The sequence below is a fragment of the Dermacentor albipictus genome, chromosome 2 (genome assembly GCF_038994185.2).
Source record: "Dermacentor albipictus isolate Rhodes 1998 colony chromosome 2, USDA_Dalb.pri_finalv2, whole genome shotgun sequence".
Classification (NCBI taxonomy): domain Eukaryota; kingdom Metazoa; phylum Arthropoda; class Arachnida; order Ixodida; family Ixodidae; genus Dermacentor; species Dermacentor albipictus.
The window spans coordinates 20,668,706-20,683,859 of record NC_091822.1 but is presented as its reverse complement, the minus strand read 5'-3'; the positions used below and the strand labels follow the sequence as shown (position 1 = coordinate 20,683,859).

Sequence of the window (15,154 nt, the reverse complement as noted above, 5' to 3'; positions counted from 1 at the left end):
CGATGACGACACATGACGAGCGCACAAGCGTACACCACACAGCGACAAATTCGGAACTTTGCAAATTCGAACGTACCGAGACCCAAGCAGCGTAACCATCCATCGTTTCTGTTCTTCGCTTCCGATGCGTCAATCTCTCTTCCTTGGGGTCTTGCTCCACTCCCGAGTACAAATCAAGAGATGTTTACGGCACATTAACAACTTTTGCAACACAACACGATAAATGCCGGCTGTCTACACATGCGCTACATGTGACTACACTGCGCTTACGTTAGGAGTGGCCACTCCTAACGGAGGCGCAGTGTTGCCAGGTCGGGCAAGGTGGCGTAGCCCAAAGCTAGAGAAATGGTAGCACAAATGCAGCCAAGCACAGAAAAGAGCGAAAGAAATTTGTAGCCAATACGGCCATCTTTATTTGCATATACATTTTCACATACGACTACGGTAATCCTTTTTTGCGCAACCCGTCGTTACCAAAAGTACGTGACTCCGTTACGGTCGACCTTTGACAACCACAACAACGACATCATGCTTGCACACAGAACACTGCTTGGTTGGCACCGGAAACACAAGTTCCAGCGAATCGCTACAGAGGGTGAACCTATCGAAATGAATCTCGAATGTAAGCACGAAGAGAACTGTGGAGGAAGCTTATAGGGGCTGACAACTGGCCAGAATCTGTTGTCAGACGTTGATAGAAATGAAATGACCACGATTTATAGAGACAGAATCCAGCACGCTGTTCACGATTTAAGTAGGGATTATAATTGTGTATTGGCAAAGAAAGTCTGAAAAGTCAGTAAGTGACGAGGCCTGGCAGTAAAATCTTGGTACTTCGTATGTAGTCTATGAGATTACTGTATGTAAGTCGGCTGGTATTACGTACAACATAATTACTGCTTAGAATTGAAGTTGCTATATAATAATATACGCTTGCGGTTTATTCTGCGCTTCGGAAATCAAAAGCGTGCGCATGGCTACGGCCACATGCTGAACTGCGCATCACGTGTAAAAGCGCCATTTCGTTTTCGATCCAATTGGTTTCGTTTTGACTGGTTAAAACCCAAAGCAGTCGGACAGGAAACAACGAAAGCACATACCTATTATGGCAGGAATACTTTAATACTTCGGAAAACATGAATTGCAGCAACGTCCACTTGGTAGGCAACATAATACTTTCTGACAGTTACGACCACACTTGTTCGCAAAAGGAAGGATAGGTGAGCTAGTTGGTAACGCATATTAATAAAAGTTAGAGCTCTAAAAAGCGTTGTTGTGTGTGTTTCTTTCTATAAGTCTTACAGGTTTTTAGCGCCAACCTTTAATTAAATTTTCGTGCGCCTTCAACTGATTCCGGCGTATAATCGCTATCACGCTCACGTATCATAGCTTTCAGCATCCTTCCAGTAAACTACATCCTCACTTCAGATCGAAACAATTCTGATGAAAAATGTTCCACGACGTCTTCGCGTTACCAATTCATGATCATTCACTCTGACCGTTAACCTTTCCAGTGCATTCAAAAATAGGTATACCATGAAAATTGGTTCTCAGCGCCTTTAAGTTTCGCCGTTATAAGTGGAACGCAATAGCATTCAAATATCCATCACTGGGGTGGTTGCTTGGGCTAGTTGGTAATTCATGATCAAAAATAACGTACAGCGCAAAAGACAAGGACAGCAATAGACGACATACACAGCGCTGTGTATGTGCGCTGTGTATGTCGTCTATCGCTGTCCTTGTCCTTTGCGCTGTACGTTATTTTTGATCCATCACTGCTTCTCCCGCTTCCCAATGAATGCAGCTTATGTAACCGTAATGGTTACCTGCAACGCTGGCGGCGAACGCTATCCACGAAGGCGAGCTTTCTGGTTCTTTTTTTTCATTCCCCCCGCATGGCTGGCGGCGCCGCAGCCGCGAATGCCATCTGGATGGGGGTGCAAAAAACCGAGTGGAGTGCGCCGCACCTACTAAGACAGACCTCAAACGGCATTTGGAAAAGGGGTGTGTGTTTGAGTTTCTGCCTAACAGAAAGATGTTTTCTGGTATATTCAAATTACAGTTCGACGCTATCATGTCTGTAGGTTGCGTGTAAGTCCTACTTTACGAATTTTCCTAATCATTTTTTTACAAATGAAATTAATTCAGTAACGCCTATGCGTCAGTCGAAAGGTCTGCGTGGTTCGGGATCATTTTTCTGATACGGTTAACGACGCCAACACCGTATTTTCCGCGACGCGGGGCCCTTGACGCTGTCGCGTTAAAGTTCATCTCGCACATAACGGAAAATTGCAGTAGAGCTTACGGTATGAGAAACGTGGAGTAAGCCAAAAGCTGTGCCCGGCGGTTACTTCAACCAGAAGCCTTGGCTATGAACACACTGGAGCGTGTCATCTACTCGTGCTGCCCTTCTTTCATGCCGGCGCCACGATCGCCCAACCCTATTTTATTGCTCTCCGTTTCTGAGCATAGCCATGTTAGTACAGTGTACTATGAAACAACCTCTACTCCCGGGCTCACCCCGATGCCCGGTGATCGGGGATCGGGATAAGACGAACATGACACGATGTTGCTGTTGCTGTTGCCTTTCCTGTCATGAGACAGTAATCAATGGTCGATTGCCGGTTTCCCACTTCCCGCGTGATCTGTCCTTCACACTTAGGCCTGTATTCACAATCACGAGGTTATGTTGCTCACAAAGATCCAGCATTGACTTTCCGTCATTTTCGGTTTAGCCATCTAAATCCTGTATGTGGGCATTCATGTCACCTAATAGGACAATTTCAGCACCACTCCCGAAACCCTCAATATCAGCGCTTACGCATTCCCTTAGCTCTTTATTCTTCTCTGTGCAATCTTTTTCGGTTTACAAATACGTAACGCCCAGCCAAGTTTCTTTCCCCCTCGTTGTACGTGATAACCAAAGATGCTCTTCACATTGTGAATTTACTCTTTTCCATTTGGCTCCCTGATGGAAGAGCGTTCCGACTCCCCCTCCCTTTCTTTGCGACTTAGTTCTGTTGCACCCTTCCCAAACATAATTCTCAATAACTGGCGGATCATCTGAGTCTCTAAGGTGCGTTTCTGTAACCGCATACACCTCTATTTGTTCTCTGTGTAACTGCTCCTCAATCTCTGTCCACTTTTCCTTTCTTCTGCCGCCCTGCATGTTTATGTAGCCTATTGCATGGCGAGCTCTTTTTCTTGTTTTCCTCCTTTTTCTGTTATCGACGGCGATGCTCTTCTGATGTTCCCCTGGGGAACCTTCTTCATTACTATCTACTCTGACCTCCTGAGTGCCCGCGCGCCCCCTAAAAAACCAACAATGTGGCCACCAAGTCGTCAGCCCCATTCTCGTGCTAGCCTGTAATTGAAGTAGATCGCGTCTCGTTTTAAACCATCACAACTTCTCACTTCGCTGTTTACTTCGACAACCTCGAAGCCTTTCTCTCGGCTCATTTTCCATGTTGCCTCATTAGCAGCCACTACGGCTCTTTGTACGTGACTGTCACGCACAGGTACCTCCGGCACCGTGCACACCACGATCTGCGCCTGAGGGGATAGCTCACGGAAGTCGTACACCCCCTTCGCCAAGCGCTGGGCTAGTCCTGGCCCTTTCCTGTTTAGGACGTCATTTAGCCCACCTGCTACTATGAAGAGGTTGCGCATATGGGCATTTTGCGCGAGCTTTTCTTTTGCTCGCTCCATGACAGAACCCAGTTTGCGCCCTAGAAATGTCCCTACCGCCACTCCTTTGTCGCCTTTCACCCTCTCCACAATTGCTTTTGAGCACCCAGCCATGTATAAATCGCCAGCGATAATCACCCTTTCACTCTCTCGTACCTCTCCCTTCTTCCCTTTGTCATTTTCCGCGTGACTGAACGCGGGGACTCGACAAGGGGCGTTGTCCCCTGGGCTCCTGCTTTTTCCGCGTAGCGGCCTCACGGTAGGTGCTGCTCTTTTCAGCTAACCCTTCATCACCCTGCCTGCGTTCCGCGTATTTCTCTGACTCTTCCGCGCCTGTCACGTCGGGGGTCTGCGTTCCATTGTCACGCACATTCTCGGTCACAATGGCGACCCTGTTCAGCTTTTCCTCGGCTGCTTCAAGTCTCCTTTCAACTACCTTCCGTGCTTCACGCTCACTGTTTAGCTCATTTTTGAGCTCTTGCACCTGTTTGAGAAGCTCTTCCTGGAAGGCCTCCATTTTCTGCGGCCTGGTATCGACATCACATTGTGTGCCGGTTGATTCCACGCCCTCTCCCTTCTCACCCGTCTCCTCATCTGCATTGAGGGATTCCCCCCCCCCACTTGTACTGCCTGCTTTACCGGCTTTCTCGCCATGTATTGCACGGATTTTTGCAAATACTATAATACTATATCAATGCAGAGCAGGTGCCTTTCAGAAAAAAACGATACGCACAGGATCCAAATCCTCAAAATGCCGCAAAGCAACTCTCACCACTGTTTCAAAAAAAATCAATGCCGCGGAGACCGAAGGTATGACACACGCTCGCACGCGCTCAACCACGCGGCCACGCTCTCACTTTTCTACCAAACACGCACAGTAAAACCACTAATAGCTATTTGTCTTGCCACTTCCAAGCTACTATTTAAAGACTACAAACACTCAACGTCCCACTCGGCTGCATGTGTTGCAACACGTGGCACGAAAAGACGCTCTATTCATCCTGCAAAACAAATGTACACGAAGCACACCCCCGCACCCGAAATACGAGAGACAAAAAAAAAGGAAAGAGAAGGAAAACTCCCCAATCACTATTGAAATGCAAAAAACCAGCAAATAAAAACAGAAGCAAGCTCAAAGCATGCACAAAAACTTATGATTTCGTCGTCGCCATCGAGCCCCAAAAAGCACGTCCATTCGCCACAAAATCCAAGAAGCTACCACCAATTTCAGGGACGTGCCGCCATCTCGCGGCACTTTGGGTTTGTACGCGCCCTTTCGATATTTTTTCCGTCGTGGGTTGGCGCGCTCCTGTAAAATCTACTTCTGCAAAATGATGAGCTCAGACGAAGAAGACGAGATCGTTGGCATTTTACTCGCCCCTTGTCTAGTCGCTTTTCAAGTCTTGTTGGAGCGCAACACAAGACGAGGACAAAAAAAGTTATAAAGCGATGACACGGCGACATGTCGCCGTTTGATACCTTCTTTTGTCGTTGTCTTGTGTTGCGCTGTAACAAACCATACTATGAATCCCAACCAACTGGCCCAACTTGCCATTTTGACGCTCTTCAAGAGCAGAAGCGAAAAGCCCAGAGAAAGATATTCGTTCACCAGCGCTTCCTCAGTGTCGGGTTCTGATTGGCTGCGGCCAAAGCGGCCAACTTGTCCGTGCGGAAAAAATTGGTCCGGGCGTGACCCGGCCAAGTGGCTGTGTATTTTCCCAAAAGCGGAAAATCCGCGTCCGTTTCGCCGTATCCGCTTGTCCGCTCCGCCTTCGGTGTGAACGTGACTTTAAGCGCATCCTGTTTCCGCGCAACCACTGTAGTGGGTTTTCCTTGCCTTCCCACGTTACCTCCCCCATCTCTTATATTTGAACTGGCTCTTCTACCTCTCCTTCTTTTCATCTCTACAGTGCTATTTGCGTCCCCTCTGGCTTTGCACGTTGCTAGAAAGGGAAGCGCTGCAGTTTCTGCAGTGTTTCTGAGGGGAGTCACGGATAATTACAGCTGTCAAGCGGCTAATGTGGCGACGGCCAGGGAGCTCCAGAGGGCATTGCGAACATTCGACGTGGTGGGGTTAAAACGAGTTTCTCCCGTCGCCTTTTCTTTCTTACTCGCGCTGTCATCTATGTACACGCTCTGAACCACCCCTCGAGGTGTGCGCGACTGCAGCCCACAGCAGCAGCAGCAGTGGGAAAGCCGAAGGAAGAGGCAAGGAAAGCTTCGTTTTAAAAACAACTTCCCACAGGTGGGGAACGATCGCACGTCTTCGCATTACGCGTGTGGCGCGAAGCCGTGCGATCGTTCCCCACCCGCAGAAGGTTGTTTTTTCATCCACTATGATTTCCATTAGGTTATATTATTTAATCCCATTTGTATACAGATGGGAATAGTAAGTAATTACGAAAGTACAAGTAATTACCGCTATGCTATCATTGGTGCTTTTTTTGATGGCCTCCCATGATATGATTACTAAAAATCTGGCTCCTCTATTAACCCCCTTTCTTCTTGTTCATACTGTCAAAAAGCAGCACAAAAGCTAAAGAAGTTGGCGTCAAGGTCTGACCGAGTGGTGGATTTCTCTGCGCCATGTAAATTATGTAAGACTTTCAAGCATGTCATAATAAATATTGCAAATATTGTGTATTGCGAGCTCATCTGCTTGAGCGTTGGGCCTACCATGGCGGCGCTGACTCGTTCAGACTTTCCTCTTCATGCGTGCTCGTCGTCCGTCACATGACAAAGCACACAGAGATGGAGGACCGAATAGTTATTGGTATTCAGTGCTTCAGGGCGCTCTTGCGATTCATCCAACTCCGAAGAGGAAGAAGCCGATTTCAGATCTATTCGGCTGTAATATTACTGCAGGTTTGGCGGTGCGGGTGACTACGGCAGGGGTCAGCATTACTCCTGGTACCCGGGCGATTCCCGCGTGGAACATTTGCAGTGGCAGGTGCGCTGTGTCCAACTCATCCTGACCGGCCTTGTCATATTCGTGTTCGTGACCATCGTGCTATGTGCACTCAACGTATTTGGTACGATATTACACACAGAATGTACATTTCATTGTTTTCACTATGAATAATAAATCCCTTGAGAGACGCTAACAGCTCACGCTGGAGAAAAGACAGACTACCCCAGAAAATTGGGCTGCCTACTTCATATGCACATGACCTTTAAAAGAGATGCTACTATGAAATCCTTCTGTGCCTTCTGCTTTCGTGCTATGCACGTTGCACAAGTCCTATTGCTATCTTTGTCTCAGCTCCATCGAAACCGTGGCCGGTGCAGAGACTAGCACCAAGCAACCATAAGCCGGCACAATAAGCGCAACTAAGCTCCCTCATGTTTTTTTGCTTGAGGTTCACCCTGGATAAGATTAACCAAACTCCTCCTCGGCCGGGCTCACTCGTCCTCACTCTACAAGACCATTAGTAAGATCTTGATGAGGGCTAGTTGGTTAATACTTAGAACTGAGGTGAAACAGGTCGAAAAAGACGAGGACACAAGGAAACAAATACCACAGAAGAATGGCTATGGGAGTCATTTAGCTGGACACTGTAACAAGTGTCAATGCACCCCCATATTTGAAAAGACTAAATTCATAGGGAAAGGAAAGAGCAAGAAGGAAAGGGAGATAATAGAGGCCTTTCATATAAGAAAGGAAGGCGATAAATGTGTGAGCACTCCCTCTCTTGCCTTGTCGGGAAAAGAAATAACATTTTTGGAAGAAAGATTAAAATGATGATTTGCAGATGTTTTTGTGAATGATGTGTGCATGCCTATGCTGATGAAAGCTAGAAATGTCCGGTGTTTTTCAAATAAACTTCCAGTTGGCAGTCTGCGCTTGTCTGTGGTATTTGTTTCCTTGTGTCCTCGTCTTTTTCGCACTGTTTCACCTCAGTTCTTCTACAAGACCATGCTTGAGCGAGTCTACTTAGCCTACAGACTTTCGCATACTCAAATTGTCTAGTGAATTTAGCGCAACCATGATTAAACAACTTTCCCATCAAATATATTGCCACGTATTAGATAAGTACACGTGCCAATATAGCAAAGGGAATGCAAAGGCTAATTATTTATGGCAAGGTTTTAAACCATCAAGAAATTTCATTGTTTGAAGATCAAACACGTATGACGCACGGTCGTGGCAAGGCTGGAAGTATTTTGCCTATATATGAAATGTTCAAAAGAAATCATTAAAAGTACCAAAATATTTATTTGCGTTTGTGCGTGCATGTGTGCATGTGGCGGACGCTTTCGTTTTTGGCAGCTTAGGATCGAGCTCGCTTCTTTCTTTCTGGTACTGTATGGTATGAAGGCGTGTCTCGTAAACAGTAGTGAACGCTGCTAAAATTGCGGACAAAGAAAACATGACATTAAATATGGCGAAACTTTAACTACAAATCTTGACAGTGCAGCAGAAAGTTCGGGTCGCTGTCTTGCTTTTCAGCTTGGGGTATCATGCTTGACGCTGAGAAATTGGTAGCTCCTGGTTTCGTTTGTGCCTGAAATCACAAGTAGTTTTGTCTACAAAGGAGTATATTTGACGCCACTAAGGGTTCTTCTGAGCGTCTGTAGCTGACGCCATTGCACGCTTGCAAGAATTAGCTTTTCATACTGCATTGCACCTTTGTAGCAGTTGTTCTAATTTTCAATAACAGCGTCTTCTCGATAGGGCTATTAACGATATTTACTTTGTTGCCTCTAGGGTTAAGGGTGTGATGACCAATATACTACCCATTGACTTATGCAGTGTAAAGGTGTGATGAACCTTTTGCTATGAGGATGTTGTAGTATAGCATACTGCAGCAGATACAATATATGCATTTCATTGAATGTTTCGTAACTGTACTGGCTGGCTAGCGCACAGAAATATCATGTATGGTGTGTATACCATAGGTAATGTCTTTGCAAACACAGGGCACAAACACGTTGGGAGAAAACGCATAACAACATGTGTGTGTTTCGCCTGATAAGGTTACATTTACTATAGTACAGAAAGACTGAGTGCATGAAGCGTAATTTATTCTAGCCTGCTGTACAATCCTTAGATCTGGACCTGAGCCTTGCAGGTAGCGATGAATCTTTTGGGCATGCCTGCAAAAGAGAAGTTGCATCCAAAATCATAATTCAGGGCAGATGTGTCACTGGTAGTTCTTTCGTGTAGCTTGATTCCAGTATTCAAGGACCAGCCATCATAGATGAAGCCTTTTCTTCATTGATAAATCTGGACATCTGCTTCTTTTCTGCCTACAAAGTAGTTTGTTGCGGTTCGATGTCAGCAAAAGCACGATCCGTCGAAACTAGAGCTTCCTTCCATCATTCACTTCGATATTCCATGTACCGTTGAAGAAATTGGCAGGGCAAACAAAGGCACGATTAGTACTTATTTTTAAGAATTTTTTTATCGGGAACCATAACGACACTTAATAGTTCCTCATCATAAATGTACGATAAACAAGCCTCATGATTATATTAAAGCAAAAGCGTCGAACAGATTTCTTTTGGTGGTGACAAATGACCCCGGAGCATTAGTGAAGGCATTCATTGAAAATAAGTCCTAAATATGCCCACTCCTCATGTAAAACCCCAAATGGGGTATTTGAGATATGAATAAATAAATTAAATAAAAACAAATATAGCATGGGCACACAAAAAATGTTTGTCTTCAGTAGAACCAATAACCTAAAAATTATGTCAATTCTTGCTGATGCGATAAAGGTGCAATGAGAAGAGAGCCGTCTCATTGCAACTTTTTTATACAAGCAAGTTTAATATCGGACCCTAATTTCGACGGGGAGGAAATGCAAAAGCACCAGTGTAGTTAGACCTAGGTGCACGGTAAAGAATCCCAGGTGGTCAAAATGATTGCAGAGTCCCCCAGTACGGCGTGCCTCATTATCATATCGTGGTTTCGGCACGTAAATCCCCGGAATTAAATTTTTAGTTTTAATAGTAGGTGCAGCGATTGCCATATGTTAGAGGCATGGGGCACAAGAAAAGAAGAGGACGATGTGCGCCGAACGGCACGACCACTCCAGACGCGTGACCCGAGCTGTGATGGGGAGAGAAGTGGCGCTGAGCTGGGATTATCGGCGTGGCTCTGGGCGAAGAAGGTTGGTGCGTCAGCTTCGCACTGGTGACGGGAGCCATGGAGGTCCGGGCAAACCCATGACGCTGGCGATCCAGGGTGTGGCCGTCGACCTCGGCGACGTTCGAGCGAGGCTCCTTGGACCTGCTGCAGTCGCTCACGGCGGTGCCAGGCATTCCAGGAAACGGATCCCCCTTCAGAGGCACACCAGCACGGACGATAGTCCCCGGGGCGTCTCGTCGGCACTCGAAGAAGTAGCGGCGGAACCCGGCGTTAGGCCTAGCCAGGGAGGCAGGAGCGCCACGTCACCGACAGAGTTCGGGAAACCGACATCCGAGACGGACGAGCTGCCGGCCGATACCAAGGCAGCAAAGCTTGCAGAGTCGGCAGGAGCATCGACTTGGACAAAGAGCGGACACGCATCGGACTTGGAGAGACGTGCGACAACGGAACATTGTAAGGGTGTTCCTTTTTGTTAGCGCGCAGCCATTGGCCATGGTTGCCGGACTTTCGCGCGCAACGCGCTAAGGACGGACGTGGCCGGCAATTAAGACATAGTTAGTCACCATTAAGTGGGCGACAAAGGTTCCGATTGCTCGTTATGGCGTTGCATTTCTTATTAGCGCTGTGTGGAGTTAACTGAGTGTTGAGTATGTTTTGGGTTTGTTCTTAGTGCAATCTGTTTGCTTTCCTCGCCTGCGTCTCCCGACTCCATCTCTCCCAACATCCACACGGCCCCGAGATCCGTGACAGCCATGCGTTTTGCAGTGCACTGCAGGATACTAACCAAGGAATGCTTTGACATTAGTGCCTTGTTCTTAAAACCAATCGTTTAATGCCATGCAATATGTCGCAGAAAGTACAGGCCAATACGCAAAAAAATTCCGGTGTTTTACGCTCGAAAACAACGATCTGGTATGCATCGATGAATAATACTTGACACTTTTTTGTGTGTGCCTACTCTGTATTATCAGTAAGAATGGAAACCAACTTACCTTTCAGTAGCAGCTTATCTGTCCAACAACAATGTGTACGAACAAAGGTGTTTTTCACTTTTTCCAAGAAAGCAATGCAAGCAAAGGGATGGAATGTTGTACTGAAGAATGCGGGAGCAATACAAACTCTCTTTATGAAATATTAGAGGGAAAGAACACTCATAAGTTGTAAATCTTCAAGAAAGACTAAAACCTGAGGGCATTGTTCGCTACTATTCATTGTGGAAGAGGCACTTGGAATGACAGAAAATGTGGATGTAGGGCGAAAGGACATGCTGCAGTCTTTGGCCTTGTTACTAGTTCTTTGTGGGTTTTATAAAATGTGCCAATGTGAACTCGCCCAGTTTGCTGCTATTCTCTTTTGTATGCTATAGTTTAACGCTAATGCAAAAAAAAAACGATAGATCAGTGCCTGACATACTGCCTTCATGAATACATAATGTAGGAAGTATCTGGTTATGGAGGCTTTGCGTGATTACGTGAATGCGACTGCGAACTCGTAATGTAAGAAGCCTTAGCTTTACAAAAACAGAAAGGCACAATATCAAAGAGGGTTGACCACAATGTGTTATTAATGTAAGATTGCAAAAAAATAAACTGCTCTGTTGGAATAGAAGCCCCCTAGTACCTGTGCTAACCTCACCCCTGCAAAAAGTTCAAGAAAACTGTGTTTGTCTTTGTTACAGTTATATCGGCCTCTCTATAACCTTATTTCCACATGGAATATGGAAGCATACGATGCACTTGGTTTGTAAAATAAAAATAGAACATTTCTGAAAGTATGTACCATGTGCCCGTCTTCTCCGCATTGAGTTCTTTGTGAGAACTTAAGAAGTATGAATCAAATATGCCATAGTGCCTCTCACAACCTTTCTGACTAGCAGGCTGCCGTTTTCTGCATCCAGCATGAAGTTTTTGAAGTAATGTTCAGTGATACGTTCGTATTGACAATCAGGAGGAAAAGCAAGGTGCTCCCAGTTCCGTAAACGTCTAACAGAACACTGCAGTAAAATTTAGTGCACTCAGTTTGACGCAACAGCCCCCCTCCCCCCCCCCCCCTATATCGACACGCTACTCTCAACTGACAATTTTTATTGTGCAACCCATACAAATAGTAAGGAAGCATGCACAAAATATATGCGCGCCGCAGCAATTGTGTCAACCAAGTGAGCGCTTCAATAGACTGAGTGCAGAAGCAAGATTTCACTATTATACAAAGCCAAAAATATAGCACCACCACGTTATAAGACGATGTATTTTTAAATTACGCAAATTTCGTGCACTGTAGGAATTGAAGTCATGCGACGCATTTTGGAGGTACCTGGCTATCCAGTGTTCTTTCGGCTCCTGAAAGATTACCAGGCTGATAAATGTTGTAACCTTTGTCTCCCGGCATAGCCAATGTATAACTGAGAGCTTCGAAGATAATCTATGGTCATTATTGGGAAGCAGTTCCTCCTAACATTCTCGCCTACGCAAAAAAAGAGTATGTGAAAAGCTGTTTTCTAGGAAACTACGATAGCGATTAGCAGCCGACACGGCTTATGTCCACCAGACGTAAGAAGCTCTGTGTGAGATATGGCTCAGAATGTGTCATTCCTGCTTTCGTTGCTTGCTGTCGGAGTGACCTCAGCTTTTTAAGTTCACTTTACTGCATGTGCTTTCAATAGTTTCCCTTTCATGGTGATTTCTCTGCAAATGCATATCAAGCATGGTTCTTTTTTTTGGTTTGGTTTATTTCACCATATTGGAATAGTAGTAGATGACAAAATATACCTCAATGGTGAGGACAGCGGAGAAAAAGGTGCATTTTAGGAGCTTCACTGGCCCCGTCATCCCTACTAACAAAGGCAGCAACGCAGACAAACTGACACAGAACAATTCAAAGCAATGGTCTGGTATAATTGTACAATTCACTCAGTTTTCACGTTTCAGGGTACAAAAACATTCGTAATGCCATATTTAAAATAACAATTTTTTTATAACAGGCGTGAACAGTCACCCTTTTCTTGATACTCATTTATTGTGCTTGGGAGACAATACTGTAACTGTTGCATTACATATTTAGCACGACGCCGGGAGATATATCAATGAATGGAATGTTTCGGGAAGCGTAACGAGGGATTCACAGTTAAATTTGCTAGAGTGCGCATGTAGCGGCCATTTTGAATTGATCCTCACCTAAAAGCTGTTAAAAGGTTGTAACTATAGTGTTGTAAAACGTTAAATTTGGCAACTAATTCGGACACTCCTACATTGCACCAGAGACGTGGAATGCAACGCGCGGCATTTTTTTTTTTCATTTGATTAACTTATGCAACGACTTCTTGTTACCACTGGCTCTGACTAGATGACAGTGATTCAGATGAGGAGGCAAGAAAGCTTTACATAACATACGCTTTTACGGCTCCGCAAGTATGCGCTGACATTTTTGCACGTTACCTACGCTTTTGCCAAGTTTATTTCTTACGTGGCATGTAGAAAAAAACAAGTCGCGTAAGTCCAACAAGGCATAAAGTGTACCATCCGATATTACATCAACCACTGACGAGTGTAGGCTGCTCCACTCCCGTATCGTAAAAAAAGACATCCTGAACAGTTTTATGTGGCAACACATTTCTCGTCCTATCTGGGTGTGGTTGCCTCTAGCTGATGCGTGATATAGTTCACGCAAGTACGGTTGCTTGCCGATAGCCATTATTGAGTGAAAGATACTATGCAAAAGTTCTGAACAATATTTTTTACTGCGATTTAGAAAACGACCCCAATTATAAATTATTCTGTGCTTGTGTAGCGCTAAAAGTAAAGCTATAATTCCACTAACAGATGTTGCACCTAAATGTTCTACTCTTTCAAGGGGTTCCTTGTCACTAGCCATCGTTGGTTCCTAAACCTCACGTGCATATTGTCACGTAGTGGTGATGGTGAAGGCAGCAGCAAAACTGTGAATGGCGAAACTAGTATTTTTCGGGGCGAGCATATGTGGCCTCAAAAACAGGCTACACTCAAAGCACAAGGATAGCGGCGAACGCAGTCGGCAATCGTCGAAAATTTGATAAGCGGGTCAAGCGCGTCGCCTTTTATACATGAGTCATCGAAGATTCCAGAGTAATAGCTGGCGCCCGCGTGTCTTCCAGAATGTTCTACACCGTTCGCGTCGCGCTTACATGCAATGAGATTACACAAGGCCCGCTGACTCCTAGACAATGGATAACACCATCTATAACATTTCAGAAACTCTGGATACATGCGGGCGCGTCCTGCGCTGACCGATGAGATTTGTTAGACGACGAGACGCGGTCATGGGATGAGCAAGTACACATGTCAATACCCCCCTCTTGAAAAGCATCAACCCGATGCTGTGAACATAAAAGGAGTGCGAGAAAGGAAAGCACACCTATTAAGAAACAGTGACAAAACAAAGAAGCAAAGTCCAAAGCAACAAAGCCGAAAGGAAGTCCAAAGTTAAGCTATGCAAAGTGTCAAGTTTCCTTAGTGCTGGTAGAGTGGCTTAAGTCGCACAACATGGACTATTTCAGCTCCTGAACGGCTGCGGTGTGATCAGAGAGAAAGAATTTTCAACAATAGCGGACACTCCCATAGAGCCTAGCGGCCGAATTGACTATAGAGCACCAGGCGGAGGGTATTAACGTCTTCCAGTTTCGGTTCCGGCGCGCGCGTTCTGAACGCCAGTTGGTACACACCACGCAGGCTCCGCGGATCGGCGCGGCATTTATTTATTTTCGCTTCCGCTGCTGAACCATGAGCGGCCTTGGCGCGGAATCGTACTATTATTTAGTAAAAATGATTGCCAACGATATTTACATGCCTCCACCGAATGTGTGTCACGCAAAATTTCACAAAGAAAACACAAGACGTCTTCTGAAATGATGAAATGTTTACTTTGGTCTACACAATTGCTCGTTCCGGGCTTCTCGTGCATTTATGAAAAGTTGTGGCACCAGGTAAGGAGCAGTCATTCCCTTAGGAAGCTCCACCGGATGCCATCAGCTGAAATAAGTAAATTACAAGCATGTATCATTTTTGTATATTGACCCAACTGGAATATTGAATATAGAGGCGAAACGTGCGCAAGTTGTGAATGAGTGGCACTACAAATAAATTCACTTTTACATATATTTCGTAGCAAATAGACTCGTCCCAAACGCCATAAAGTCTGAAGAAAACATCCCATTTTCAAGCATACCTCCCTTCCAGGGCATTATTTACTGCACTTTAAGAGCACAAATACACGGTGCGATGGTACGCCAAGTACGTAGAGGTGGATGCAACACAAGCTCTCAGCCAGACCATTTTGCACGCTCGCAGAATGCCTTCTTGTCGCACTCAAGACGGATTTCTGCGTGCAAATCCTGTTTTC

The 15,154-nt window shown here is 45.5% G+C and overlaps 1 protein-coding gene across 11 annotated transcripts in view; it reads left to right on the top strand.

Annotated features, from left to right (window-relative positions):
• The window catches only part of LOC135897954 (neprilysin-1-like), a 752,274-nt gene that overhangs the window by 296,382 nt on the left and 440,738 nt on the right, over nt 1-15,154 (top strand). For all 11 annotated transcript variants that reach the window (XR_010563211.1, XR_010563210.1, XR_010563209.1 and 8 more), the window contains exon 12: nt 6,553-6,719. Coding sequence is in view for 8 of the 11 variants with exons in the window: in XM_065426667.1 (XP_065282739.1) it covers nt 6,553-6,719 (167 nt within the window). In the remaining 3 variants the exon portion in view is untranslated. The remainder of the gene's footprint in view (nt 1-6,552; nt 6,720-15,154) is intronic.